This window comes from Rhinopithecus bieti, unplaced genomic scaffold, assembly GCF_001698545.2.
Source record: "Rhinopithecus bieti isolate Rb0 unplaced genomic scaffold, ASM169854v2 scaffold_40803, whole genome shotgun sequence".
Taxonomy (NCBI): Eukaryota; Metazoa; Chordata; class Mammalia; order Primates; family Cercopithecidae; genus Rhinopithecus; species Rhinopithecus bieti.
The window spans coordinates 110466-138406 of NW_016816762.1; the positions used below are offsets into that span (position 1 = coordinate 110466).

Genomic DNA, 27941 nt, shown 5'->3' on the forward strand with positions numbered 1-27941 from the left:
GATCGACGGAAGTGACGTAACGGGGCGGGGCGCGCACCTGGGCACCTGGGCGGCCGCGGCGGCGTTGGCTAGAAGCGCGGGATGGAGGGCGACGGCGGGACCCCGTGGGCCCTGGGGCTGCTGCGCACCTTCGACACGGGCGAGTTCACAGGCTGGGAGAAGGTGGGTTCGGGCGGCTTCGGGCAGGTGTACAAGGTGCGCCATGTCCACTGGAAAACCTGGCTCGCCATCAAGTGCTCGCCCAGCCTGCACGTCGACGACAGGTGAGCGGCCCGGGCGGGGCGCTGGGGCGGGCGAGGCCGGAGCCGGGGTCGGGGTGTCCGGTCCCAGAGTCCTGCCTCTCTCTCCCGAACTCACCCCCGGAGCAGCTTAGGGGGGTAAACCAATTGCCGGCGAGTCCGCGGGACTCCGGCAGTGACCACTCGGCCTGTCCCGGCAGGAGGGGCGCGGGGGCTTTGGCGAGCCCGGGCGCGATCGCGCCCATCGGGGCCGGGTCAGGCGGCTCCTCTGGGGCTCCTCGGGAGCCGCGTCTGCCCGGACGTCCGAAGGCGCCCAGTCGTGCTTCCTGACACTCCCCGAGTGGCCCCGGTTTTTTGGGGTCTCCAGCTTGCCTTGCGCCTCGGACCCGTGCCCTTGGGAGGCGCGTCCGGCCCGCCCGGGACCTCCTGGGGAGCTGCGGTCTACGCAGGGCTTAGAAAAATTGCCGTGTGGGCCTCTGGGCTTTGTGAGTGGAGTTAGCCTTCGTTCGACTGACTTAGTAATTTACGTTGGAACACAAATTGGTGTAAGACAGTAATTATTTCGGTCGGAAGCTTCGGCTTGGCTCGGGCGAGGTTTCCCGGGCGCCCTGCGCTTGCGCGTTGGAACTCCAGGGCTCGGACCTGGCAGTGGGGTCCGGCATGGGGTCCGGCATAGGGTCTGGGGTGTTGATCCGTCCACCCAGCCCCTTCTCGCCGCACACTCTCGTTTTAGCTGACTTAATTTCGAGACCGAACCGCTGGGGAAGGGCCTTGCGTTAATGCTCTGTGGCCGTGCCATGGGGTCCCTCCTGCAACCCATTTTCTCTGTCCAAAAGTCAGAATGAAACCTGTCTGTACCTAGTACCTAGCAGGAGTGTTCAAGGTAACAAAGACGAATGGGAAGGACGCAGAGCCGCCCCTCTTAAATTCGGTGGGTCGATTGTCGTCTGTGCATAATTTGAGAGGTAGGGAGAATGTTCTTGAACAGCACCTCTTTGTTGTTGTAGATTTCACTGTTTACAGTTGATTTTGATGGTTTATATGTAAGGCTTAATTTAGCACATTTAAATTACTTATCCTTTAATGAAGCTTACATTCTACATGGAAGCTATGCTTGTATTTTACCTAGAGATTCCCTAGACACATACACTCAGAAGCGGCTACTTTTAAAAATACCATTTAGCCTTTGCTGCCTGGCAGACTTGGTTTCGAATGTTTGGCTGATTGAGTGATGGGCCCGCTAAACCCCAGCTTTTCTGCAGAATCGTTGTGATGCTTGTGTCTGGGGTGGCAGCGCGCGTGCTGCAGCCCCATGTCGTGGCTATGACGCCTCTGTAGATGAGAGACCCGTCCTCTCCCTTTGCGTTTTTGTCCTTGGCTAGGAGACTACACAGCAGAGCTATTGGTGGCTTTTTGCTGTAACCTTCAAATGCAGTGTTTCTTGGAAACATCAATAGAGTGTCATCCAATCACCACTAGTTCAAAGGTGAGATGCTGGCCCAGGCGGTGCACTTTTTCTCCCCTGCCCCAGATCCTGGGAACTTCTCAGGCCAGGAGGGGTGCTGTGGTTATTTTGATGAAATCCAAACCACTTTGAGTACCAGCCAGTGGTTAGGTTCAGAAAGGGAACCCTCTCCATAGGGGCATGCGTTTTCTCTCTTGGGGATGTGTGTCTGATGCAGTCTTCTAGTTGCAGCGAGCTTTAATCATCAGCGAAAATTTTAACACCACTTTCTTGTATTGGAAGAGCAAAGTAAACAAGCACCTCCCCAGACTGACTCACCAGCTCACATCCTTAGGATCTTCTGTTATTTCTAGCGACCAGTCCCTTATATCTTGGGTGGCCTAGTTGGAGGGAGGCTTTCTACACTTGAGGCGGATCACTTAGGATATTGCATAGCTTGGTTGAAAAGTGTTTTGTACTTTAACTGGAAGCCTTTCCTGCCCTGCCCAAAGCAGACAGGTGGTGGCATGTCAGGTGGCGAGGTCGAGGTCAGCATCGCCTAGCAGGAAGCATTTCACCTGCTGTGCTCTGCTGGGCCTGGTAGAGCAGGTTGGGGCTTTGCCGTGTGCAGCAGTGGCTGATCTTTCTGAGAAGATGGTCAAACCCCGGCTGTTTGCGAAGTTGATTCCTTTAGGTTAATTATTAACTGTATTCCGCTTGAGGTTCTTGTTAGGCATGTACATCAGTCCCGCTGTGCTCCAGGAGCTGGTTGCATTGCCGTCTCACAAGGTTGCACCTAGGCCTTAAGGTAGTTGCTGTGTCATGTGCCCTGCCAAATTTCTCAGTGTTTTTCTGACGAGCTGCCTCCCACCCCAGCCCCTCATATTTGCAAGATGTTCCCTGAATTGGGAGATAGGATTTTCCTGGGGTCTTTGTGTGCAGCCCCCAGCCCTGTACCCCTTCTGCCTAAGTCTTGCTTCTCTTCTCGGAGGGACAGCCCCTCTCACCCCTGCCACATGGGTCTGAGCCTTTTCCAGGCTGCCTGGGGTCAATTATGGTCCTCTCCACTTGTTGCATAAGAGCCACCACAGGTACAGGTGCAGGTGAGGCTGATTTTCACTGGCCAAGGCTGCTTGCCTCTCAAGGTGATCTGGGGTCTCCTGGCTCCCTGCAGCTCCCCTGGGCCCAGCCTTTAGCTACCCCTTGGCCACAGCACCTGCCCAGGACTTCTTTGATTAGCAGGCTGCGTCAGGCCATGTGAGTATGCTTTTCTATGCAAGAAAGGTCGGGGGGCTGCCTAGCCCCTAGACACTTGGCAGGGCTCCCAGGAGCTCCCAGGGCTCCTGGTAGTTCACAGGTGATACCTCATTGATCTGAGGTTCCCTTCATCATGGGGCTTGGTGCCTCGGAGGGTCCTGTGGGGTGGCTTTGGAGAGATAGCTGGCCTCCCTGGCTGACCCTCATTGTGGGGGGGTCACAGGGCCTAGGGTGGGGTGTAGGGATGGGTGCTATGTACAGTTTGGAGAGAATAAAGCGATCCCAAAGGCCCCGTTCTTCCCGTGCCAGCCCCCAGCGAAGGGGATGCTCAGAAAAAGCCAGTGCCAGCGACGGCTGGGAGCCACTCCTGCTCCTGCCGCATTCAGCCCTGGCTGGTCAGGGCGAGCCTGAGCAAACCCCAGGTTTGTAACAACAGAGCTGAGAGTTGAACAAGCCCATTTCTTGTCAGTTTTAAAAATAGCCGTGTGGGAACCCCTCGGAGGCTCCCTGGGAACATAATTGGATTTGTGTGCAGAAGGCCTCACTGAGAGGCATCAGCTAACAGATGATGAAACACATTTTCCGGCTGCGTTTTCCCGAAGGTAGTACCTAGGTTTCTCTTTAGGAGCTCTTTGTTACCTGAGCGGTCTCACCGCCTCCCCCACCTCCCCGCTTCTCACTTTTCCCTTCATTTACTGCTTCTCCACTTGCACAAGACCACGTCCCAGGGCTGTTCTTTCCCCCTTTCCAGGTTGCGTGCTTCCAGGGGAAACCGCAGCTGGCCTGTTCCACAGGTCTTTGGGATTTCTGAGCCTGGAGAAGAACCCTGGGACTTCTTTAGGAAGTTCCTTTTAGAAATGGTTGGTGTGATGATATTTCTCGTATTTCTTGCTACTCCAGTGCCCTCCCTGGGAGGGGGAAATACACTTTGGCTAGCCCTAAATGAGGAGAAACCCGAATTCATGTAAGTGCTACTCATCATATCTTTAAAAAGTTGAACCACAAGTTAATCCTAATTAATGCCCAGAGATTTTTCATGTGGAACCCAAAACAGGGCCCAGGGGACTGTGGGGTGGGGGCTTTCCTCGTTCCTGCGCGGAAGCAGAATTAGCAATGCTTTCCTCAGCAGCGAAGGAGAGGGGAACAGGGCGCCACCCCCTCCGAACTGTGCCTAAGCCTATCAGCGCTTGGAGCGAGGCACAGTTTTTAGGTTGTGTTTTAATTAACACCGGCGAGAGGGGGTTCTGGTCAACCCAGAAACGCTGACCTCACCGTCCACAGTAAGAAATGCGATTTGGAGACAGTGCGAATGTGACTATGTGATGTTCCGCGCTCCCTGGCCGCCACCCCAGCACCTAGGCTGGATTCGGCATCTTTCCACGTCTTAAAATAATGATAATAATAAATCTGCAGTTCCTTTTGTGTGGTCATCACAATAAGCCAGAAACACTGCTTAGAAGAAAAAATGTATTAAAAAAATTAGTGCCATTGCTAAAAAGCAATTGGTGGGTTCTTTCTGTGCTCAGAGTACCTGAGCACTTCGTAACCTCCCCCCCTCGGAGGAGCCTCTTCCTGCGGCTTGCAAGGAGGCCCTTTCAGGCTTATTGAATGGCAAATGCCGCCGGGCGACACCTGACCCCAGAAGGGCTGGCGCTTCCTAAACCACTGGAGTTTCCCAGATGGCGCCTAGGGAGCACCTGAAGAGAGGCTGGAAGGAGGGGTTGTGTGGGTTTTGGCCCAGCGGTTACTGGATGGTAAACAGTATGGAAAGTTTCTGAGGATATGCTGGTGCTTCTGAACGAAATCCATGCTGGTAGGCAAGAGAGCCGCTCCACCTCCACTCCTGGGCCTCAGATCTTCCACGGGGCGGTCCCGGGACCCCCTTCCTCAGCTGGAATCCTGCCTACCCCAAGCCAGTGTGGATCATGCTGTCACAGAGAAGACACTTTTGTCCACGGAAACAATGACTTTTTTTTTCCAGGACAGCTGATTTTCCTCGTGGAAAATGCGTGGCCCGTGGAAGGGGGACGTCGTGCTCGGCTCCCTTCAGGCAGTTGTGCAAAGATGGGGTGGACTCCGTTAGGAGGTTCCAGCAGGGACCCGCTTTTGGGAGCCAACAGCAGCAGTGGCCCTTTTCTGTTTGTTAGTTGTTTCTTTTAAAGGAAAGTAAATGGGGTCTCTGTTCTGCAGATAGGGCCTGGGGCAGGAAGAGTCGAGTACTTGCTGAACTCGGTGCGCTGGGGAGGGGTGTGCTCTGCCGCCAGCCCGTAGCTGTGAGAGTTGCTAAGAAGCTCGCTCTGCAATCAGAAGTCACCTGGGTTTTACGTAGTAAGCCCTTTGGGCAAATAGAAGAAAACACTATTTGCAGAGTGGCTCAGAGCTTCCACTTAATAAGCTACTCAGCCTTCCTTGGATTGACTTTGTTCTCAGAATACATGTTTGTTATCAGTCAGCTTTGGCTTAGAGAGTTCACACTCAGAATGTCTACTAAATGTAGAAAAATGACCCTTGTAAATGGCCCGCCTCTAAACACCTGAATTGTCATTTCCTCAAAACCCTCCGGCGAGGAGGGTGTGCCTCACACGGTTGCACAGTGGATGTGGGTCTGAGTCCTATGTAAGGACTTTGGCCCGCGCCCCCGGGGCAGTGTCTGGAGGAGGGAGGCCGCACTGGTAGGGGAGGGGCGGCAAGCTGGCCACATTTGAGCAATCGGAAACAGGCAAATCATAACTCTGATTCTTAACAAGACAGAAGCAGCAGCTGGTACCACGTCCCAGTCCGACAGTTTGGAAGTTAGCGGCTGCTGCTGGGGTGGAAGTTGTGCTTGTATTCCTTTAAATAACAAATGAGGGCCTCAGCCAAGCCAACCAGTGTTCCCCGAGGAGGAGAAAGGCCAAAGGCCGGGAGCTGAGAGGTGTCATTTTCCTTCTTTGGTGACCGGTTTCATTTTAGCTGATGCTTGACATTGGCATCAGGCCCTTTTCCTTTTTTCCCAATGCTCATTGAGACTGGGAACTGGGTTGAGAGTCCCCCCATCCCGTGATGGGTCCCAGAGCCTGGCCCACACCGGTGGCTGCAGGGAGAGGGATTTCCCCTGGAGGGAGGGAGCAGCCGACGGTATGCTGGTGATGGGGCAGCTTTCAGCTCAGCCCAGGGACCCCCACAGGCCAGCACTGCACACTGGTGGGCATCTTGTTTGCCATTGCCACTGGTCATTTAACCAGAGTGCTAGGAAAAGCAGGCCATGCTACCCTCCGTTTTGTCTCATAATAATTTCACATTCATTCCTGATACTTGCTTCACTTGTTCCCAAGGCCAGTGGGATTCTTTGCTCCTTGAGTGTATTCAGACACACTCTTGACCTGCCCGCCCCGCACGCCCCCCGGCTGCTTCTCCTGGGGTGCTCCCATGTCCACCATGGGGGGCTGCCTCGCGACCCCTCGCACAGCTCCAGAGAGGTCCTGCAAACCTTTCTCCTCCACATGCAGTCAGTGGGCCCGTCCTACAGATTCTTCCTACGGAGTGTGTGCCCTGCTGGCTTCCCCTCTGCTCTGCCAAGCCCAAGGGGGTCCATAGTGACCCCTCTGCTTTGCTGGCCTCCCGGGTGCCCCTGGACTCTGTGCGGGTCTCAGCCTTCCCGACTCTCTCAGGGGCCTTTTCCTACGCTGACTTCTGACTTTGGGTCTCCCTTGATTCTCCATAGCTCCCTGGACCTTCCTTTCAAGAGGCTTAGATATTTCAACCACACCTCTCTTTTGGGGGTTATTCTCCATCTTCTCCCTTAGAGGGTACACGTAAACACCGTGAAGACAGGAAAGGGACCTCCTGTCCTTAGTTCTGACATATAGTGGATTCCAGCGAGCACTTACCAGTACACAGAACTGCTTAAAATAAAGGTCAGGTGAGTGCTGGGAGTAGTGAAGTGGTGATTCTGGACAGTAGTAGTTTGTTGGCTGAAAATGCACTCACTTGGTTTACATCGGGGTTATTAAACTTGGCACCACTGGCATTTGGGGCTGAGTAATTCTTAGCCTTGGGGCTGTCTTCTGCATTGTAGCCTGTTTGGTAGATCCTTCAGTTTTGACAACCAGAATCTTTCCAGACATTGCACAGTGTTTCTTGGGGGGTGAATTTTCCTCGAATTGAGAACCAGTGCGCTATGCCCTGAGACGCAGAGCCCTAGCTGCAGGGCTCACATTGTGGGGGGCGGGCAGAGTGAGATCTCCAAGCCTTTGGTACCTATCCCATGCATGGGAATTTCCACAGCAAGAGCTAAACAGTAGGATCCACGGGTTCCTGCTGGCTTTTCCTGCGGGGAAAGTGTTTTCACTACCGTGAGGGAAGCCTGGGAGGGGCTGAATCTCACAGGGGAGGTCAGATCATTAAGAAATGGATGCGTTCTGTTGGCACTGTTTTGGATTCTCCAGCAGGCGAGGAAATGAGAGCCACTGAGTGATTTCCCAGCACCTGCTCCAGGGTTTGTCACTGGGAGGAGCAGGCCTGTGTCCAAGCTCCAGAAGCGCCCCCTGCTGTGGCAGCAGAGACTGGGCTATAGGCAGGGACTTGGGCTGGACTCTGGATTCTGGGGGAATTACCTGAGGGCCACCCCAGCCAGCTGCCTTGGTGGCCTGTGTGTAGACATGGAGCTGCTGGGTTTCCTGCTCTAGGAGGTCAGATCTCTCCAAGTGTGGTTCTGAACGTTTCCTTTAGGGAGCTTATTATTATATTATTAGAAAGCAGATTGGCCGGGGACAGTGACTCATACCTGTAATCCCAGCACTTTGGGAGCTGAGGCAGGCGAATCACTTGAGTCCAGGAGTTCAAGACCAGCCTGGCCAAGATAGCAAAACCCCATTTCTACTAAAAATACAAAAAATTAGCTGAATGTGGCATACCTGTAATCCCAGCTACTCTGGAGGCTGAGGCATGAGAATCACTTGAACCCAGGAGGTGGAGGTTGCAGTGAGCCAGGATGATGCCACTGCACTCCAGTCTGGGCAACAGAGCGAGACTCTGTTTCAAAAAAGAAAAAAAAAAAAGCAGATTTTCCAGCCCCAACCTGGAACACATTCTCAAGGAGCGAGGCCTGGGAACCAGCATTCCAGCCAGCTTCCTGGGTGCTTTCTACCATGTCTGTGTTTGGGACTGCTGACCTAGATCCTCCATGGCGAGCGTGCATCTTCGGATTCAGCCTCTTACCCTGAACGCATTCTGAGACTTTTGACCCATGACACTAATACAGACCATTGCACTGGGATTCCAGTCTGTGAAAACACAAGCTGCACCAGGGAAGTGACCTTAGACCAGAGGTTGGCAAACTTTCTCCACAATGGGCTAGAGAGGCAACATTTTAGGCTTTGCAGGCCGCAGGGCCTCTGTCGCAAGTACTCCTCTCCCCTTTGAAGTGCAAAAGCAGCCACAGCCAGTATTTTAAATGAATGGGTGAGACTTTCTTCCAGTAAAAGTTTATACAAACAAGGTGGCAGGCTGTGGGCAACTATTTGGCAGTTTCTCAAAATGTTACACGTAGAATGTGACCAAGCAATTCTGCTCCTAGGTATATATCCAAAATAATTGAAAGCCAGGTCTCCAGGCGTTTGTCCCCCAATGTGTGCAGCTGTACAGCATTATCCACAAGAGTCAAAAGGTGGAAATGGCCTGCACCCACGAACAGATGAACAAAACGCAGTACATTTCATGCAGCGGAATATTATTCAGCCATGAAAAGGAAGTTTTCATATATGTTACAGCGTGAATAAACCCTGAAAACATGCTTAATGAAGCAAGCCAGACACAGAAGGGCAAATTTTATGTGCTTGCACATGTATGAATTTGCCTAGAATGTAGAAAAGAGGTTACTGAGGATGGGGGTGAGGGAAGGAGTTACTGGTTAATGGGTGCAGACTTTTTGTTGAGGATGATGGAAAAGTTTTGGGTATAGATAGTAGTGATGGTTGTACCCTATTGTGAATGTGTGTAATGTCAGGGAATTGTACACCTGTGAATGGCTAAAATAATTAATACTATGTTATGTCTATTTTACTACATTTTATCTCCCTATATATGTGTGTGTATATATATATGTATGTGTATTGTGTGTGTGTGTGTGTGTATATATATATATATAAAATTAGAATTTCCCTTCTCCTCACTTCTGATAACCCTGTGTTGCACAGGTATATTTCAGCAGCCTCAGGACTGAGATTTTGGAAAGCCCTGTGTTAGTGATATGACAGTAAAGTGTGCCCCGTGTGTGTGCACTTGAGGCATTTGCTCAGCCCTCTGGAGCCAGTCGTCTTCTGGCCAGGTTGCTGTTCTGTGTTTGTGGCTGAGTGACCACTGCGTGTTCTTCATGCCTTTGAACTTTTTCAGGGAGCGCATGGAGCTTTTGGAAGAAGCCAAGAAGATGGAGATGGCCAAGTTTCGCTACATCCTGCCTGTGTACGGCATCTGCCGCGAACCTGTCGGCCTGGTCATGGAGTACATGGAGACGGGCTCCCTGGAAAAGCTGCTGGCCTCAGAGCCATTGCCGTGGGATCTCCGGTTCCGCATCATCCACGAGACAGCGGTGGGCATGAACTTCCTGCACTGCATGGCTCCGCCACTCCTGCACCTGGACCTCAAGCCCGCGAACATCCTGCTGGATGCCCACTACCACATCAAGGTGGGGAGCCGCACGGTGCCTGAGGGAGCTGGGCGGGGGGGGGCTGTGTCTTGGGGAGCAGGGCATCAAGGGGTGAAGCCCTGAGGTCAGGACACTGGCGGAAGAGGAGGTGGTTCTTCTTGGAGGAAAGGACTTGAAACCAAGGACTTTTGCAGCATGAGGACTCCAGGAGTCTAAGCTTGTCCTGGTCGGTATGAAAACCACACGCTGTGTAGCTGGAGGGTGGGCTTGGTGAACACGGGGGCTGTTCCCCCAAATCCTGGCATATGACTCATTCCGGAAAAAGATTGCAGGTTTGTGGGTTTTGGTCTTACGAAATCAGGTTAGAAACCAGCCCGTGGGCCAGGTGGGTCCTTGCGAGACCTCAGGCTCTGCAACAAAGGGACGAGTTTCCCTCAGTGTTTTCAGGAGCTCAGGGTGGTGGGAATGTGGGGGTCCTCTGCAGTGGGGTCCTCAAAGTGCTGTGGAAACAGGCTGTGAGGAGGGTCTCGTTGCCTCTGTCTGCCTCTGCGTAGAGTGTGGAGGAGCAGCGTGCTGTATTAGTGCAAGGCCTGGGAGCTGGAGCTTGCTTTTGCTTTGCTGATTGGTTTTTGAAACACAGAAAAGTAAGAGGGATAATATAACTGAAAACCAGCATTGCTGCTGGGCCTTGGCAGGTGTTAGCATCATCACCTTTGCATCAGGTTTTGCATTTGTATCTCCTTTGCATTTGTATCTCCTTTGATGGCCTTCATGGCTAGGGTTGTACTGTCGTTGACATGTGGTGGTTACACCTGGCACACTGTAGTTTTTCCCCACGGGGTGATGTTCACATGCTCTTGGGAGGCCCAGGGTAATATGCTGGTCCACACGACACTGGTGTCTGCCCTGGGAGTGAGAAGGAGCCGAGAGCCATGGCCCGGATCCATGTAATTCATGCAGGGAACAAGCAGAGGAGTCCCTGTCTGGCTTGGCTGCGCTACTATTCCTGGTGGCACAGCACTTCCAGGCCTCTCTGATGGCCTGACCATTAATTAGGATAGACCTGAATTCAGGGCCCGGCCCTGCCCCTGAGCTCTTGGGGGGGATGGGAGTGGTGGCCCATGTGGCATGTGCACAGCCGCTCCCTGTGCCCAGACTCTGTGGCCGAGTGTATCTCGCGTGCCTTGCTCAGCCAGGGCGGCGGTGAGGAGGTCAATTTTTCACTTTGGGCAGTAATTATAAGTTGTCTCTTGGGTAGGTGTTGCCCAGTAATAAGATTTCAGCGAGAAGATGAAGCACTGTCCTGCTAAGTGAAGTAGGAAGTTGAGATAATGGAGACAAAAATCAAATGACTGGGCTTGAATGGGCTCTAGGGTGGCTTCCCGCATCTGCTCATGTTCTGGGACCCCTGGGATTCCCGTTTCCTGTGACGGGCAGGGCTGGGCTTCACATGCGGACCCTCCATTCCCGCCAACATTTATGGGCTTGTTTCTAGGTAGCTCCAGCTCTGGGGCCCTAATGACTGGTAAGGTCTGCTGAGCAACATGCACTAAATACCAGAAAGGGCATGCCAGAGGCTTCACCTGTGGGAGCTGCCCCCATCCTCAGAGCAGAGGTGCAGAGTGGACGGTGGCCTCTGGTTCTCGCTGAGTCTCGGCTCAGAGTGAGTCAATTAGCAGCCAGGATCGTCCAGCTGTAAGTCGTGGAGCGGAGACCTTGATTTCCACCTGGCCTGCCACTGTGCTTGACGTGAAAGAAACCAAATGACCACTGCACGTAGTGGTCACTTGGGGGCAGAGCATGGGACTTGTAGGCAGGGCTTGGAGGCAGGCCTGTGGGAGGGGATGGGAGTGCTACTGGGGCTGGGCCTTCATACAGGGTCGGGCTTTTCTGCCCTCAGGAGTCGGGGGCAGGCAGCCGCAGAGCGTTTAGGTGAAGGAAACAGCCTGAGAGACGCAGGGAGAGCTCTGGGCTTTTCTTGCAGGGATAGCAGGCAGCAGGGCTTCCCTGTCTTTCAGGATGGCTGCAGCAGACAGCTACTGCCTGGAACTGCTTTCTCAGGGAGGCTGCTGTTGAGGAAGTGACGGACATCTCTGCCTGGCACCCCTGGGACATCTTAGGGCTCTGTGTACCCTGACAGGCCGCAGGAAAGATGGCTTTTGTGTGACATCCTTCTTAATCAGGCATGTTAGTCACCATCAAGAAGCCCAAAAACAAACAGAAAAATGTATTTACACGACATACTTATTTTTTCTTAGAAATAGCTACTGGTGTGTGTAGAGGGCAGCAGGGAGAGTGTTGGGGTTCTAAGAGTCAGCACCGTTGTTCCTGAAGATAAAGTGTGGAAGCTTTGCATGGACTGGCCATTGGGCTTCTGGGCAGTCCTCAGTAGACAGTTATTCAATGCAGGAAAACTTTAATCTAGAATTCTGAAATTAGATCTTAAGTCGCCATTCCAGTCCTGCCATTTGCCTCTGAGATGGGCTGCCTCGGTCCCCAGGGCTTCATTCAAACTAAAAATACCACAGCAACTGTCTGCTTCACAAAGTATATATATATAAATAGTATATAAAGTAATAGTATCAACTTACTACTTGATATTATTCAACATTAAATATACTAAATACCAATATTAAGATATTAGTTGGAATCAATTTCAAGTTAAAAATGACATAACTTGGTTTAAAATCTCAGGCTGCATTTATATGACCAGTTAGCCCAGAACAGACGCTTTTCAAAGGGTCACACGTGGGTTGCGTTCTGCTGTGTCTTTCTTTTAAAGGCAGCAAAGCCCCGGCAGGGCCACTTTCTTAGTCTTGACAGCTGGACCTTGAAGTTGAAGGACCCTGTGCCTGGGGGCAGCTGTGAGCCCTCAGCTCTTAGAGATGCAGAGATGCAGAGTTGGGTGCTGATGATAGTGTTTGTAAGTGTGGAGGCATTTGCTGGTCAGAGTGGATGCCACAGTGGCTCGCTGTTAAGGACACGGGGCAAGGGGCGGCTTGGGTGGGAACATGAGGAAGGGCGGAGGGGAAATGCAGCTGGCCCAGGGTCTGAGATGTAGAGAGGGAGGAGAACACAGAGAGTCAGCAACCCTCCCAGAATTCTCAATTCCGAGCTTGCATTTTGTTGCCAGAGGTTTTGCAGAGAATTTCTGCTTGTTTTCTTTTCACCAAGTATAGTCTGGAGTGGCTGGCTGTATCTGACACAGACAGCGAGGCGGAGAAAAGGCTGCAGGGCCGGGGAAGCACCAGGCTGGGATCTCTGTGCCCCAGTCCCTCTCATTTTTTTCTTTTCGTCTTTCTTTTTTGTTTTCCTAATGATCCGAGATGTCATTTAATTTTCACAGCAAAGCTACAGGATGGGTACTGTTATTGCCTCCTTTTATGGAAAAGGGAAACAGGCACAGAGAGGCTAATTGTCCAGGACTAAAGAGCTACTGACTTGTACAGGCAAGATTAGAATAGTGAGTCTGATCCTTAACTAACCGTGAGAGGATGATACTTTTTTCCTACATTCAGCCATACAGGGGGATGAAGGAATTGCCTAGAAAGTGTGTGATGCTTTCTTTATTATTGTATTTTATTTTACTTTTCGTTCCGGGATACATGTCAGGACGTGCCGGTTTGTTACATAGGTATATATGTGCCATGGTGGTTTGCTGCACCCATCAGCGATCTAGGTTGTCATCTAGGTTTGAAGCCCCACATGCATTAGGTGTTTGTCCTAATGCTCTCCCTCCCCTCTTCGCCTACGCGCCGACAGGGCCCGGCGTGTGATGTTCCCTCCCTCTGTCCGTGTGTTCTCATTGTCCAACCCATTTCTGAATGTGAAGGCTTTCAAGCCGCCGATCACTGTTGAACTGAAACTTCCTGTACTCTTGAGCTTATCTGGAGAGTTAGGACACGTTGTGTCCCAGTGTCCAGCTGCCGCTGGGGTTTGCACAATCGGGTGATGGCGTTCCTCTGGGGAGCTGATGCTTTCCCTGGGGTGCAGAGTGTGGCTCTCAAGGCGGTGCAGGCCTGAAGGCCCTGGGAGAAACGGAAGTGGGAGGACGTGAGAGCCGCTGGGGTCGGGGCCTTATCCTGGTGCTCCTAGCTGCAGACGAGGAGGGCCAGTCCCTGCTCACAGGCCTTTCCCCCACCTCCCTGCAGATGTGCTCAGGATCCCTGGAAGCCCGAGTCATGGGTCATAAATTCTCCCTGCTGTTTGGTGCTGATGACAGCAGCCCTGTTGGCTCACCACATGGGCACGGCCAGCCCAGAATTAAGGCCGGACTCAGCCTCATTTCCTGTCACTCCATGGGTGTGTTGGAGAGGAGCTCAAGAGTTAATGAAAAGGGTTTTTAAAAAATATCCATATGCCTTGAAGGAGAGTTGAGGGCGGCACTCCCCCTGGATCAAGAGTCCTATTAATGCTAATGACTTGTGGCTTCATCCCACACACGGTTTTCAGCAGCTTCAGAGGGAACTGAGTTACACTGGAGAGGGGAGGACAGTGGCAGGAAAGGGGATGCCCCCGAGAGAGGTCAGGCCGGGGGTCTGTGAAGTCTCCCCAGTGAGCTCCAAGGTCACCTTTGCCTGAAGGAGACCTGAGACCTGCCTCCCCCGAATGCGGACACTGAGGGCATTCCTGGAGGAGCTGGTGGCTGGTGCTCCTTGGGGCCCGGGCCCTGCCAGCAGAGGTGTTTATCAGACCTTTGCTTGAACACATGTGTTTGAAGCAGCCAGCCAGTGTCTGATCACAAAACACTCCAGATGGACGGGGCTGCGAGGCGTGTGTGTTGTTTGCTTTAAAGTTTAAGCTTCTGAAGGTATGTTCCCCTTTAAAGGACTTGCAGCCACTTGCCCGCCAGCCTCCCCAGCTGGCAGGTTGCATAACCAGCTGCCCGGCTTCCCGAGCAGCAGACCTGATCTTCACATGTGTCTCTCTTTACCTGAACCCTCTAAGGCCGGCTTTTTTCCCTTTATGCCGGCTCAGCTGGCTGTCAACCACAATGGCAAACACGATGCCTTGCAGAAGGTGGGTTCTAATTCTTCCTGAGTTCTGTCTCAGAGAACTCCTTCCTTACAGTACGATTCTTTAACCTGCCCATCAAATGTGCTGCTCCTAATGCCTCCAGGCTTGCTTCTGCCCCAGAATCTGTCTTCCTCCCTGCCTGGGGCAGGGCTACCTGGAGAGGCACAGACATGGTTCTCAGGGGCTCTTAGAAAGCTCTCACCCACCCTCAGATTGCAGAGGGCAGCTTTTGATAAAGCATCATAAAATGTCACTGTTGAAGGCTAATGAGCCCTGCTCTGATGGCTGTGTTGCAGATTTCTGATTTTGGGCTGGCCAAGTGCAACGGGCTGTCCCACTCGCATGACCTCAGCATGGATGGCCTGTTTGGCACGATTGCCTACCTCCCTCCAGAGCGCATCAGGGAGAAGAGCCGGCTCTTCGACACCAAGCACGATGTATACAGGTGTGTGTGACATGCCACCCCCCATCCCCTATGGGTGCCAGGGGCTCTGAACCTCAATGCTCCATGCCCTGAGCTGCAGCTTTCAGAAAGGCCTCTTACTGCCAGTCAGAAATGGGGTTCGGGCCAGGTGCGGTGACTCACACCTGTAATCCCAGCACTGCGGGAGGCCGAGGCGGGAGGATCGCTTGAGTCCAGGAGTTTGAGATCAGCCTGGCCAACATGGTGAAACCTCATCTCTACAAAAAATACAAAAATTAACCCAGCATGGTGGCGTGCACCTATAGTCCCTGCTACTGGGGACTGAGGTGGGAGGATTGCTTGAGCCCAGGAGGTAGAGATTGCAGTGAGCGTGATTGCACCACTGCATTCCAGCCTGGGCAATAGAGCGAGACCCTGTCTAAAAAAAAAAAAAATAAGCAAACAGAAAGGGGGCTAAGTCCACATGAAACGGGTGGGTGCTTGTAGAGTTCAGGGATTTCTTTGCTATGAGTGTTGCTGGCCAAGGAGGAAGAATGTTCCTGGGTCCACGTTCGAGCCAGGCTGACAGCTCTGCCCTGTCAGAGCCTTGGCGATTTCATGACCCGTGGGCTTTATGGCTTGTCTGTTGGAAGAACCTGCTGCTTTCAGTGGTCTGGGTGTCTGTACGTATGTGTGTTTGTACTTCCCGAAATTCACTCTGATTTTGTGAGGTGAGCAGCTCATCTTCTTCATGGCACTTCACCTTTGTTGGTCAGAGATCACTCCCCAAGTCACCTGGTCCCTTCCTTTTTCAAATTGTAAAGGTCTTAATCACACAGACTTCTTAGAGAAGAAAAGTGGGCGGGAGCATGTGAGCAGGCACTAAGCCTCCCATTGTGTCTCTTATCCTCCAGCACTGTGACTCTGATCTAGCATTTGAGCTCTGCCTTTTGGTCATTGCCACCAGCAGCAGCCCAGGCTGACTGGTTTGACAGTAGCCATTGTGCATGTGCTTAGCCGGGGGTTTAAGCTGAGAGTTGCCTGGAAGTGTCACTTTGGAGACTAGTCACAGCTTGTAGAGTTAGGGGAGAGTTAAGATCCTTTCCATTTATTTTAGAGTTTGGAGTTTCAGCTTTTGAACCTGCTGTTTGAACTAATTTTTGATAGTAAATTCGGTGTCTATAAACAGCCACTCTCACCAACTCAGTGCTTCCTGGAGGCTCAGTTTTTGGACTTCTGTTTTCTTTTCTTCTTCTTTTTTTTTTTTTTTAATCAATTTAGGCACCTTTTTTGGTGTATCCAGAGTAATGTACATGAACATATCCTTCATATATCTATATATTTCTAAGCAGCCCCCGAAAAAGGCTTTGGGGCATTTGGCTGTGTTGCCTCCTGTGTTTTCTGTGTGGTTTCTTTAACAGCCCTCTGACAATGAAATGTCAGCAAGCCTCAGTTAGGAACGCTGAAATCTCAGCAAGCCTAAGTTAGGAACCAGAATCCATGTTTTCAGAGAATAAAATCATTGTTGGGGGAGGGGGACATGGGATTTGCCCATCACTCATTCATCCATTTCTTCAGTAAATGCCTGCACAGGTGCTCTGTGCCCGGTGCTTGCGAGGAGATGACAGTGAGGCACACAGGTGCTGTTCCCCAGGAGCTCATGCCCCATGTAGTGTGGCACCCTCTCTGGGAGTCCCTCAAGCTGCCTGAAGATTTGTAGCCCAGTTGACGAAGTTACTTGAGTCTGTCTGACATCTGAGCTGTCAACATGCTGGGCTTCACTATAGAGAGTTTTCTCTTTTTAAAAACAGGAGAAATATCTCAGTGTCGTGGCTCTGTCTTTGGAAGGCTTCAGAACAGGTATCTTCATGCCTCTTGCTGTGCACGAGTGCTTTCGGCTTTGAGTCTCTGGCTGTGAGATGCTAACGTGCCTGGTTTCTCTTCCAGCTTTGCCATCGTCATCTGGGGCGTGCTCACACAGAAGAAGCCGTTTGCAGGTGAGTGGAGGTGTAATGTGCTTGTCTTTCCTGGAATAATGGGGGGACACCTTGTTGTCCTTTATCCTAAAACAGAGCCCGTGACCCGCGCCGCCGCAGGTGCTGCTCTGTGGTGTAATTTGCACACAGGAAAAGGCACAGGTCTGAAGGGGCCTGTTCAATGGAATGTTTGTAGGTGCCAGCTAGTTTTCTTTGGGGTTTTTTTGGTAGTAAAATATATATAACATAAAATTGGTCATGTTAGCCACTTAAAGTGTTTAATTGAGTGACATTAACTACATTGGCAGTGTTGAACAAGCGTCACCACTGTCTAATTCCAGAACATTTTCATCATGCCAGAAGGCCAAGCCCATGGCCATTCCGCAGTCCCTCTCCCTTCCTCCTGCCCAAGCCCCAGCAACCACTCATCTGCTTTCTGTCTCCATGAGTTTGCCTGTGCTGGTATTTCCAACTAATTCTTTTTTATTTACTTAAAAAAAAAATAATAAAATACACATAACAAAACTTAGCATGTTGACTGTGTGAAGCGTACAGTTCAGGAGTGTTACGTGTGCCCACGTGCTTGCACAGCCAACATCCACAGCCATTCAGTGTCATGGATTTGCATGCAGAAGCAGCAGCGCCCCTGCCCAGCCTGAGAGCTGTGCTGTTTCCTTCCCCAGCCAGGCAGCGACCGTTCCGAACACCATTCTCAAAGTTGTCACACCTTGACTTACTTATCATAAAAATCTAGGACTTTTTAGCTTTGCTGGACAGATTCCCTTTTCCTCTAAAGGCATTTCTGGGCTACTAATGATACTTTGTGGTGTGACCGAAAATGTCTCAAAATGAAGATGAGAGTCAAGGCCTACCCCCTCTTGTTAGCTGGGGCTCAGACTAGGAGCTGATATATGGGAAAGGTGCTGGGGCGAGAAGAGATCTTCCCAGCATCGCAAGGTCAAGTATCTTGGCAGCTTTGAAAGAATGCCAACAGAAAGCACGGAACGCGTTCTGCCAGGCCTCTGCCGGCCGGTGTCTGGCTGTGTTGCCTGACCGCCTGTCGCCTTTCTTGCCTTCTGTACGTTCTCCTGCACAGTGGCCTATGGCCCAAATGCTTGTGAAATGTGGCGGTGTCTGATAGATGAGGGGGTCTGATAGATGTGACACCCGAGGCTAGGCACAGGGGACAGATCAAGGCTCAAGTCCCTGTGCTTTATTGCTGAATATGCCTAGTGTTCCATTGTTGGAATGCTAAGCATGTGGGAATTATTCATATCCTACTGCTCAAGGTCATCGTCAAGGTCTGATTTTTCAAATGCAAAAAGTTGCAGCCTCAGGCATAAACGGGTTAATAGATTGGGGGGGGGGGGTTCCAGGTGCAAGAGAACAAGGCCTCTCCCCAGCTTTTCCAGTCTGCGTTTGGCAGCAGGACATATTCCAGGTGTTTACTTCAGTTCACTTTCGTTTTATTTAGAAGAGCTGTTGGTTTTGGAAGTCTGAATAATCATGGAAATAGCCTGTTAAATACTTAAGGTATTTATTGCACAAGATTTAATGGGAAAGTGGAGCAAAACATCGTATGGAATCCTGGCAGCTGTGGGTGATTCTCGGCGGATTTTCCACACCTGCTGGGGCACACGGCCTCTCCAAAGAGCTGCCATTCCATGGGCTGGCGTGTTTGTATCTGGAGGGCGGAGAGGGCTGTTGGGAACAAGAAGCTTGGAGTCCACCTTGAGGGTTCCAGGCTACGCAGAAAAAAGAACTTGGCCCACTGGAAGTCACCCTGAGCCCTTCTTCCCAGTCAGGGTGGAAGTTGTGGCCATAATAATAATAATAGTATGCCAGAGCCCGTGCATGCTAGTGAAGGCAGTCAGAAAGGACAGGCGCGGCCCCACATGGTGAACTGAAGGGAAAGAGCCCTCCCACACTCCCCAGCCCTGATGCAGCTACAGGGGAGGCCAGCTGGGGACCTGAGCTTGGGACTGGAGTTGGAACTGAGGAAGACTTCTTCGCCATTGTAGAGAGAGTTGGGTCTCTGTGGATGCAGTACGCTGTGGCTCCTCCATGGTGCGTGAACCTCATTCCCTTTGCTGGCTTGGGCTGTTGATGGAATGAGCCTCATAAGATATTATTCTCCTTTGAACCTCATCCTCCTTTGGGTGGGATGCCGAGAAAGATCTGCTCTGTGACCAAACACACTCCATCTGGTAGATCAGAACCCAAGGAAAGAGGTCGATTTCAAAACCAGGAAACTAGAGAGCACGGTGCCCCGTGAGGATGAGGGTTACAGGAAGCTCTGGCTGTGAAACGGGAGGGGAAGCCGTCTCCCTGGGATGGTGTGGGGATGGTCCCACCGTGGTCCCCAGCAAGTGTGTCATTTCCTCCCAAGAGTGAGATGCTGCCACCCAGCCCTGCAGAGCCCCTGACTCGCATCCTTCCCTTGGCAGATGAGAAGAACATCCTGCACATCATGGTGAAGGTGGTGAAAGGCCACCGCCCCGAGCTGCCACCCGTGTGCAGAGCCCGGCCGCGCGCCTGCAGCCACCTGATACGCCTCATGCAGCGGTGCTGGCAGGGGGATCCGCGAGTTCGGCCCACCTTCCAAGGTGAGTTCCCCAGGGTCTCCCCGGCACGGTCTGTGGGTGTCACAGGAGATAGTGGTGACGGACAGGACAGGGTCAGGGACCAGGCCTGGGTGAGAAACGAGGCGTGTAACAGGTGGGCCGAAATGAGCCCTGCACAGATAGGTTGGCCCCAGCACCTGCCTGTGGCCTCTGGTACTCAAGGCTCGGCCACAGCAGCTGGAACTGAGTCGCTTCCAACGATCCATCCCCTGCTCCCCGCCAGGAACTGGACTTGCTGCCCAGAGGAGTCTGTATGGGAGCCTGAAGTTCAGGTGCAGCCGAGCTCTTCCCGGGGACTCACCTGGCTGGTGGCTGGAGGTGTTGCCCCTGGGGAGTTGACTTCCTGGGACAGATGTGTCTCTGGCATAGGAAAGTCACCCTGATGAGATGGAAACTGCTGCATTTAAAGCTTACAGCAGGAAATGGGATGGGGAGCTCATCCGCCAGGTGCTGGCAGCTCTGCTCCCTGCAACTGGCAGGTGGGGCTTCCCCGGGGAAGGCTTCTGCTTTGAGTCTGGTGAGGCCTGCAAATGATTGCAGGGGGGCCTGGGTTTGGCCAGCAAATCGCCCATGTAGGGCCCCTGGGCTTGCCTGGCGAGCTCAGCCTGGGCCGAGGCATGTGAGAAATCCCCCAGCTTGTGGAGGCCCCGCCCACGTTTAAATGGAAGGCTTGTGTACGCAGAAGTCATCATCCGAGTGACATGTCCCCTTTCTTCCCCACAAGAAATTACTTCCGAAACCGAGGACCTGTGTGAAAAGCCTGATGATGAAGTGAAAGAAGCCACTCACGACCTGGACGTGAAAAGCCCCCCAGAGCCCAGGAGCGAGGTAATGGGCCCTTCCCACAGGGGTCTTTTGTCTCCTGGGCTTCCAGGCAGGGTTTCCAACCCTCTTCCTCTCTGCAGACTCCTCCGCCGCCCGGACCACTCTCCCGCTCTTCTGAGCCCATCCCGCACCCAACTCCGTTAGAAGTGTAGGTCCCACGGGGGCTCAGGTCCACCTGCCCGGCTGCATCCCTGCCCCACCTCCTGTCTGTGATTCTGCATGAGTAGTGTAAGGGCTTCCCTGACACTAAATAGCCACTCATTGGATGTGCGTGGAACCACGGGGATCTGAAGGCCCAGCCCCAGACGGGGAGGGAGAGCTGGTGTCTGGTTTGGGGATCCAGTCCCTTTATAGCTGCTCATAAATGGTCTGTACTCTGATGAGTGCCACCTAGGTGATTTCAAATGTGATAAGAAGTTCCAAGTGCCAGGGCTGGCTAAATACCCTTTCAGGTAATGAGACTGGAGCAGACCTGTGAGGCAGAGCTAAGTGAGCTTTATAATGTGTTATCTGGTGTTGGGCAGTTGATCCCAGCCTGTTGGTGTGAGCTCAGGAGATCAGGAAACATGTAGGGTGTGCCCACTGTCTCAACATAAAGTGCATGCATGCCAGTGAGTCTGGGAGCAAAGGTGCCTGGGGGTTGCTAGTGAAGAGGCAGACCTGGGCCCTGATAAGGGAAAGAAGGCAACCAACATGTGGGGGTGGCTTGGTACACCCAGCAACAGTGTGGGACATCGAGCCGTCCCACAAAGGTGGGGATTTGGGACAAACAGGTGTGCCTAAGGGAAGAAACGTGAAATCCTGTCAGATTCCACTCACCCACCAGAAACCTGCTGCCCCTGCAGTCCGTGAAGCGAGACCCTTTATAAGGTGTCATTGGTGTGTGTCAGATTGGATCATCCCTCGTCCTTGTAGCCGGGCCCTTCCCCCTTCCCTGGTCCCCACACAACCCCCAGGCCAGCCCCAGGTGGTTCCGCGGGGAGGTCGCAGTTGTAGCCACGGGTGGGAATCCTGCCCAGTTCTTGTCTATCCTCTGGTTTCCTGCCAATGCTGGCCTGTGCTGAGCAGCTGTGTCCCGCCACGCATGCTTCACAATGTCAATCTGCAGCTTGACATTGCCTGCCTTTTGTCTGGGTGACTGACGCTGTGTGCAGTGCTACTGAGCAGATGGCATCCAGAGCTGCATGAGGCTGGATTTTGCACTTTATGAAGTCGATCTTTCCTTAAAATGTTTCTGTGCTGGGTGGAGCCAGCACAAGTCTTTATAGCTCCAAGTCTTTGAGCTCCCTGGTGCTGTGCGGGTGCGGCCTCTGAGCTCCCTGGCGCGGTGAGGACCGACGTGGCGTCTGAGCTCCCTGGCACTGTGCGGCTGCGGAGTCTGAGCTCCCTGGTGCTGTGCGGACCGACGTGGTGTCTGAGCACACGGGTGCTGTGCGGACTCGGCGTCTGAGCTCCCTAGTGCTGTGCGGAGGCGGGGTCTGAGCTGGGGGACCGATAGGGTTCAGTCCTTTCTTCCCCCACCTCCCTCCCATGACCCACCTTGCTCTTCCATGTTTGTGTCATGGGCGGGCCATGCGGGGTATGGCAGGGTCTTCACCCACCCCCTCTTCTGCATCTTCGCAGGTGGTGCCTGTGTCTGCCAGGCTCAAGCGGGCCTCCGCCCCCACCTTCGATAACGACTACAGCCTCTCCGAGCTGCTCTCACAGCTGGACTCTGGAGTTTCCCAGGCTGTCGAGGGCCCGGAGGAGCTCAGCCGCAGCTCCTCTGAGTCCAAGCTGCCGTCGTCCGGCAGTGGGAAGAGGCTCTCGGGGGTGTCCTCGGTGGACTCCGCCTTCTCTTCCAGAGGATCACTGTCGCTGTCCTTTGAGCGGGAGCCTTCGACCAGCGGTAAGTGGGGACGCCTCTTTGTGTCCCAAGAGATGCTGGGCTCGGCGGGACAGTTGACTGGACTCAGTGAGCAGCTAAACGGAATCAAGGGGAAGTTTCTCCACCCAGCAATACTTCTTCTTTGTGTTCTCTCTGTCTGAAGTAATTAATTTTGGGTGTTGGGCATTTGGCTCCATCCTGTGTCACTTAGCATATGTGGGGAACAGGCCACATCACCAGTCCATGCAACAGTCTTGCCTGTGCCAGTGCCATGGGTAGAGGCTGAGCTCTGGACTACAGATGGGAAACCCCATCCAGTGCAGTGAGCCCGGCGAGGAGCTGAGCCCCACTCCCTGGCAGGCCTCCTGTCTCCAGGATGGCAGTCCCACACCCTCTGCTCAGATGCTGTTGGGTACACACCCATGCCTTCTCATATGTGGGCTCCCCATTCATGGTAGTCCAGGGCTTGTAATGCGTTGGTTATCCTTGGAGGTTTTAACACCAGGCCACCTTTGCAAACCCCCTGTTAGGGAGGAGCACTTCTCACTTAGCTGATCTTATCTTTTTGTGTTAATTTTGATGGCTTTTGTTTTTGGAAGGTGCTTTTTTTCCTATCCCTGCCCCAGGGTGCTGGGCCTGGTGGTCATTCTGGCTTCCTCTTTGCCAGCTGCAGGGGTAAGATGTGGTCCTGCCCTATTCCTGAAGGGGCTGCAGCTCTGATGGAAAATACAGGGATTTACACTCAGGGCTACAGCCACGGGGGCTGAGGGCCAAGGCTGTGATCTTGCGGGGAAGGAGAAGTTGGTTTTTCCTGGTGGATTGGTACATCCTCTTGGAGGCAAAGACTTTTCCTGGATCTTACAGACCTCCTGGGATTTTTAGATTAGAATATTGGGGGCAAAAGAGGGTGTCTTGGGTTAAGGAAATGCTATATAGACACAGTGGGGAAGACCTGGTGTGACGGCAGATAAGCAGTAGGTGATAGGGTTGAGGGAGAGAATCAGGGCCGAGTCTAAGACTGGGCAGAAAGACATACCACCATCTCCCATGGAGAAGTACATTCTCGAACATTCTCTTTGGGTCTAATACTCTGAAATGATACATCGTCTTCATGCTCGAGAGCGGATTCCTTTACTGGCTCTACTCGGAACACCAGTGTTCAAACACCAAGTCTGACTGGGAGGTTCCGTTTTCTTAACACCTTAGCAGCGCCACCTTCCAAGTCCCCATGTGTTTCACATGAGGGTGGAGGAGAGTCTCATTTCAGGGACTCAGAATTCCAGGCACTACAGTAGGATTTTTGTGGTAAATGCAACTTTTCATCCTGAGTGCTGGACTAACATCTTCCTGAAACAAGAGGCTCAGTCTCTTCAGGATCATCATAGCAAACTTCCCTCTTGACCTCCCCAGGTCAGGAGGTGCCACTTCGAGGTGGGGCAGGAGCTGCAGCAGCCCCTTCCGGCTCTGGGCACCAGCTCTGCAGGCTGCTAGGCCTGGGGTGTCCGTGGATGGCAGGTGCCAAGGCTTCCAAGCAAAGGGGGCTCCAGCCTGGTCTTTTGGTCTGTGCCCTTTTTCCTTTCTTTAATGAAGGAATGTTTGCAGTCACTGCCATCTCTAAGCACCAAGGGGGTTCAGCACCCCGCAGGACAACAAGAGTGGGTTTTATTCTGCAGACCAACTAACGAGCACCTGGAAGACATTCGCCAGCCTGCCCCGGGGCCCCCACTAGGACTGACCTTAATCAGGAGGCACAGATAATGCTTAAACATGGTCAGGTGTCCAGCAAACAGCCTGGAGGCCTTGGCACTCCTCCACCTGAGCGTCACAGCCAGGTTCCCAGAGACGCTGCGTCCCTGGACGTGCAGCCACGCTCTGACGCTTGCCTCTCCTCTCCTTGCAGATCTGGGCACCACAGACGTCCAGAAGAAGAAGCTCATGGATGCCATCGTGTCTGGGGACACCAGCAAGCTGATGAAGATCCTGCAGCCACAGGATGTGGACCTGGTGCTGGACGGTGGTGCCAGCCTGCTGCACCTGGCGGTGGAGGCCGGGCAAGAGGAGTGTGTCAAGTGGCTGCTGCTCAACAATGCCAACCCCAATCTGACTAACCGGAGGGGCTCCACTCCACTGCACATGGCTGTGGAGAGGAAGGTGCGGGGCGTCGTCGAGCTCCTGCTGGCACGGAAGATCAGTGTCAATGCCAAGGACGAGGACCAGTGGACGGCCCTCCACTTTGCAGCCCAGAACGGGGACGAGTCTAGCACGCGGCTGCTGCTGGAGAAGAATGCCTCCGTCAACGAGGTTGATTTTGAGGGCCGGACGCCCATGCACGTGGCCTGCCAGCATGGGCAGGAGAATATCGTGCGCATCCTGCTGCGCCGAGGCGTGGACGTGAGCCTGCAGGGCAAGGACGCCTGGCTGCCGCTGCACTATGCCGCCTGGCAGGGCCACCTCCCCATCGTCAAGCTGCTGGCCAAGCAGCCGGGGGTGAGCGTGAACGCCCAGACACTGGATGGTGAGGACGGCCCCTGACCTGGGCTGCACAGGGGCGGGCCACTACCGCGTGGCCCGCACACTCATCGACCTGATGCTCTGACGATCAATGTCTGCAGCCTGCTGGCACAGACACCCACTGCACTGGCCGCGGAGACGGGCACACGAGCACTGCCAGGCTGCTTTCTGCATCGGGGCGCCAGCAAGGAGGCCGTGACCTCCGATGGCTACCACTGCTCTGCACCTGGCTGCCCCGCAACGGACACCTGGCCACTGTCAGCTGCTCGTCGAGGAGAAGGGCCCGATGTGCTGGCCCGGGGACCCCTGACCAGACGGGCGCTGCACCTGCTGCTGCCCAACGGAGCACTCGGGTCGGTGGAGTGAGTTGGTCAGCACCGACGTCATTGACCTGTTTGACGAGCAGGGGCTCAGCGCATTGCACCTGGGGCCGCCAGGGACCGGCATGCCACCAGACAGTGGAGGATCTGCTCAGGCATTTGGGCCGCCACATCAACCTGCAGAGCTCAAGTTCTAGGGCGCCATGGCTCCTCTTCTCTGTCCACCCTCCTGCGGAAGGCTCTGTCCTCTGTCTGCCTATGGAGACCAAGGGGTCCATGTGGGGCTCTTGTCCTGTCCTCTCTTCCTCATGGGGATGGAACGATCCTGCGTGGGGCCCTGTTGTGGCTTGCCTAAACATTGACCAAGCGGAGGTGACATGGTGCCGTCGGGAGGTGGCTGCTGCTGACCGGAGTGTCCCCTCCAGGCGAAGCTGGCTCAGGTGCACGTGCCCGCTCCATCACCGATCTAGGCACCTGCTGTCAGAAAGGACCGTAGGTCAGAATCATTTCGTTGTGCTCCTAATGGGCTGCTGAGGCTGGTCTCTCAGTGATGAAGCCCCAGGCGAGGAAGCATCCACTCTCTCCTGGGGCGAGCCATCTTGGGTCGCTGGAGCTCACCAGTCTTGAGGGAAGAGGTGCAGGAGAAACTGTGTTTTTTATCTTTATACACAGCAGTGGGCAGAGAGGCCTGTCTTAAAGTTTTCATGGAATTGTTTTATAAAATATCTTAAGAGATGAATGCCTTATCAGCTGCTGTTTGAAACCTGTTAAAAATGTTCATAACATTGGATAGTCTAGTCTGTAAATGATGACTAAGTAGTGGGGTTGGCTTTGAAAACAATGTTTTATGCAACAAGGAGTGAATGGTAGCAGCCAGCATTATGGGACGTGTGTGTGGCCAGCTCTTAACCATTCCAGTCTGTTACTTTGGTGAGTCCTTGCGGACAACCACACACACGTGCTCACATGGTGCTAGCTGCTGTTCATTTCTCATTGTCTAAGATGTTTTGGGAACTCTAGAGCCACAGGCGTAAGAGTCATTAAAAAATTCTCCGTTTGTAACCTCAGTCCTGGGGACTGAGGCGAGCCCCGCCAGGTCACTGGAGTGCACCAGTCTTGGGGGAAGAGGTGCAGGAGAAACTGTGTTTTTTATCTTCATAGACAGTATGAAGATAGAACTATGTAGTATTACCTAGACATGGACAGTATTACCTAGGTAGATGCACTGCTCATCTGCACCCTTTCCAGCTCTCATTTTTGGTAGGTGATTTGGGATAAGGATAGTGTTTTGGGGTTACAGGGGGGAGGGTTTCTGACCTGCTTTGCAGACGTGCATCCGCACCTCAGCAGTTTGGGGTGTGGCCCCAGGGCGGTTATTGGATGTAAAAGATGCGGCCCATCTAGTCTCGTAACTTAACTATCACCTGTGTCCCATAGGGTGCCTTCCTAATAGTGTTATTAGAATAAGTTTGTTGCAGAACGTGACCCTGTGTGCAAACATGTACCGTGGCCTGGTATATGATAGAGATTGATATTAATGTACCATGTATGTTAATGTGAATCTGTGGGCAGGATACTTGTCCATGACAGGAAATATCCAAGCTGTTAAAACTGGCTATGTTTTAATATGCCTCATTTTGCCTTTACTATGTTACGCTACTATTGTGTGGACTGCATGAGGGACGAAAAGTTCCATTTGGTGTCAATAAAGCAAAGTACTTGCCTGCTTTTTTGAAGCTGGTTGAGACTGCTTTTTCTTATCAACAAGCTTGTGTAATCTGATTTCTGAAAACCAAAGACTTGAGGCAGTGACAGAAGCTTGCAGATGGCCTTCTGGAAGGGCCCCTGTGTCCTGAATTAACCCAGGCCGTGGGGCCGTGAGAAAGCAGAGGGTGGAGCCGGGTGTCGTCCTCTGCCTGGGTCCCTCCACACACGGGTGATCCAGTCGGGGAGAGAAATGTGTCTGGATGAAAGCTCCCAACACTAAAGTTTTTATTGAAATGTTATAGTTCTTATGTTCTGTATTTTGAAATAATTTCATATTGCAGAAAAGTGACAGGAATAGTGCATAGAACTCTGGTAACCCTTTAGCCAGATTCCCTGTTTGCTTGTATTTGATTGCATTTGACTGTCTCATCCACCCACCTACCTGTTTTGAGAGTAGGTTGCAGACAGTGTGCCCTGTTACTCCTAAATACTTACGTGTACGTTTCCTAAAAGCACGAGTTTCTCCTACATCACCCACAGTTTACCCATCACATTCAGGAAATTAACATTGGTACGATATTACCATCGAATGCACAAATTCTCTTCAAATTTTGCTAATTATCTCAAAACTGTCCTTTATAGAAGAAGAAAGTTGAAAAACACAGCAGCACCTCTTTTTTTTCACTCTGGCCTGGGACCCCATGGTGTTTCAATTGCCATGTGGCTTCCGTTTTCATCAATCCTCAGTTCTCAGTCTTCTCTTTTCTGACTTTGAATTAACTTGTGACATGAGGCTTCTTCATGGGTTCATTCAGACCTTTTGGGAAGTAAGGCCAGTTATTTGGTGGAGTGTCCTCAGTTTAGGTTTATGTAATTTTCCTCAAGATATGGTTTAGGTTACACGTTTTTGTCAGAAATACCACAGACATGATACTGTGTACCAAGGAGGGCTTTTTCCTCTCCCACTTTTGTTTATTTACATCAATATGCAGTCTTGGCTCCCTGTTTAATCGATAGGTTATACTCTTAATTATTCTGATGGTCAGGTTAGCCCTGATTTGGCTGGTTTGGGCACTTCTATGCAGGCTCCTGTGCTCCCTCACCTCCCATCTTTCTCTGCTTCCTTG

General features: G+C 52.6%; 1 protein-coding gene across 1 annotated transcript; it reads left to right on the forward strand.

Annotated features, from left to right (window-relative positions):
• Positions 1 to 25641, forward strand: RIPK4 (receptor interacting serine/threonine kinase 4). Its single transcript, XM_017855192.1, is given in 14 exon segments — positions 1 to 263; positions 9313 to 9604; positions 14878 to 15026; positions 16932 to 16981; positions 19408 to 19566; positions 20309 to 20412; positions 22033 to 22297; positions 24177 to 24793; positions 24795 to 24863; positions 24866 to 25000; positions 25002 to 25070; positions 25073 to 25132; positions 25134 to 25235; positions 25237 to 25641. Coding segments are annotated over 14 exon segments (2658 nt in total). The 5' UTR covers positions 1 to 81.
• The last annotated feature ends 2300 nt before the right edge of the window (positions 25642 to 27941 follow it).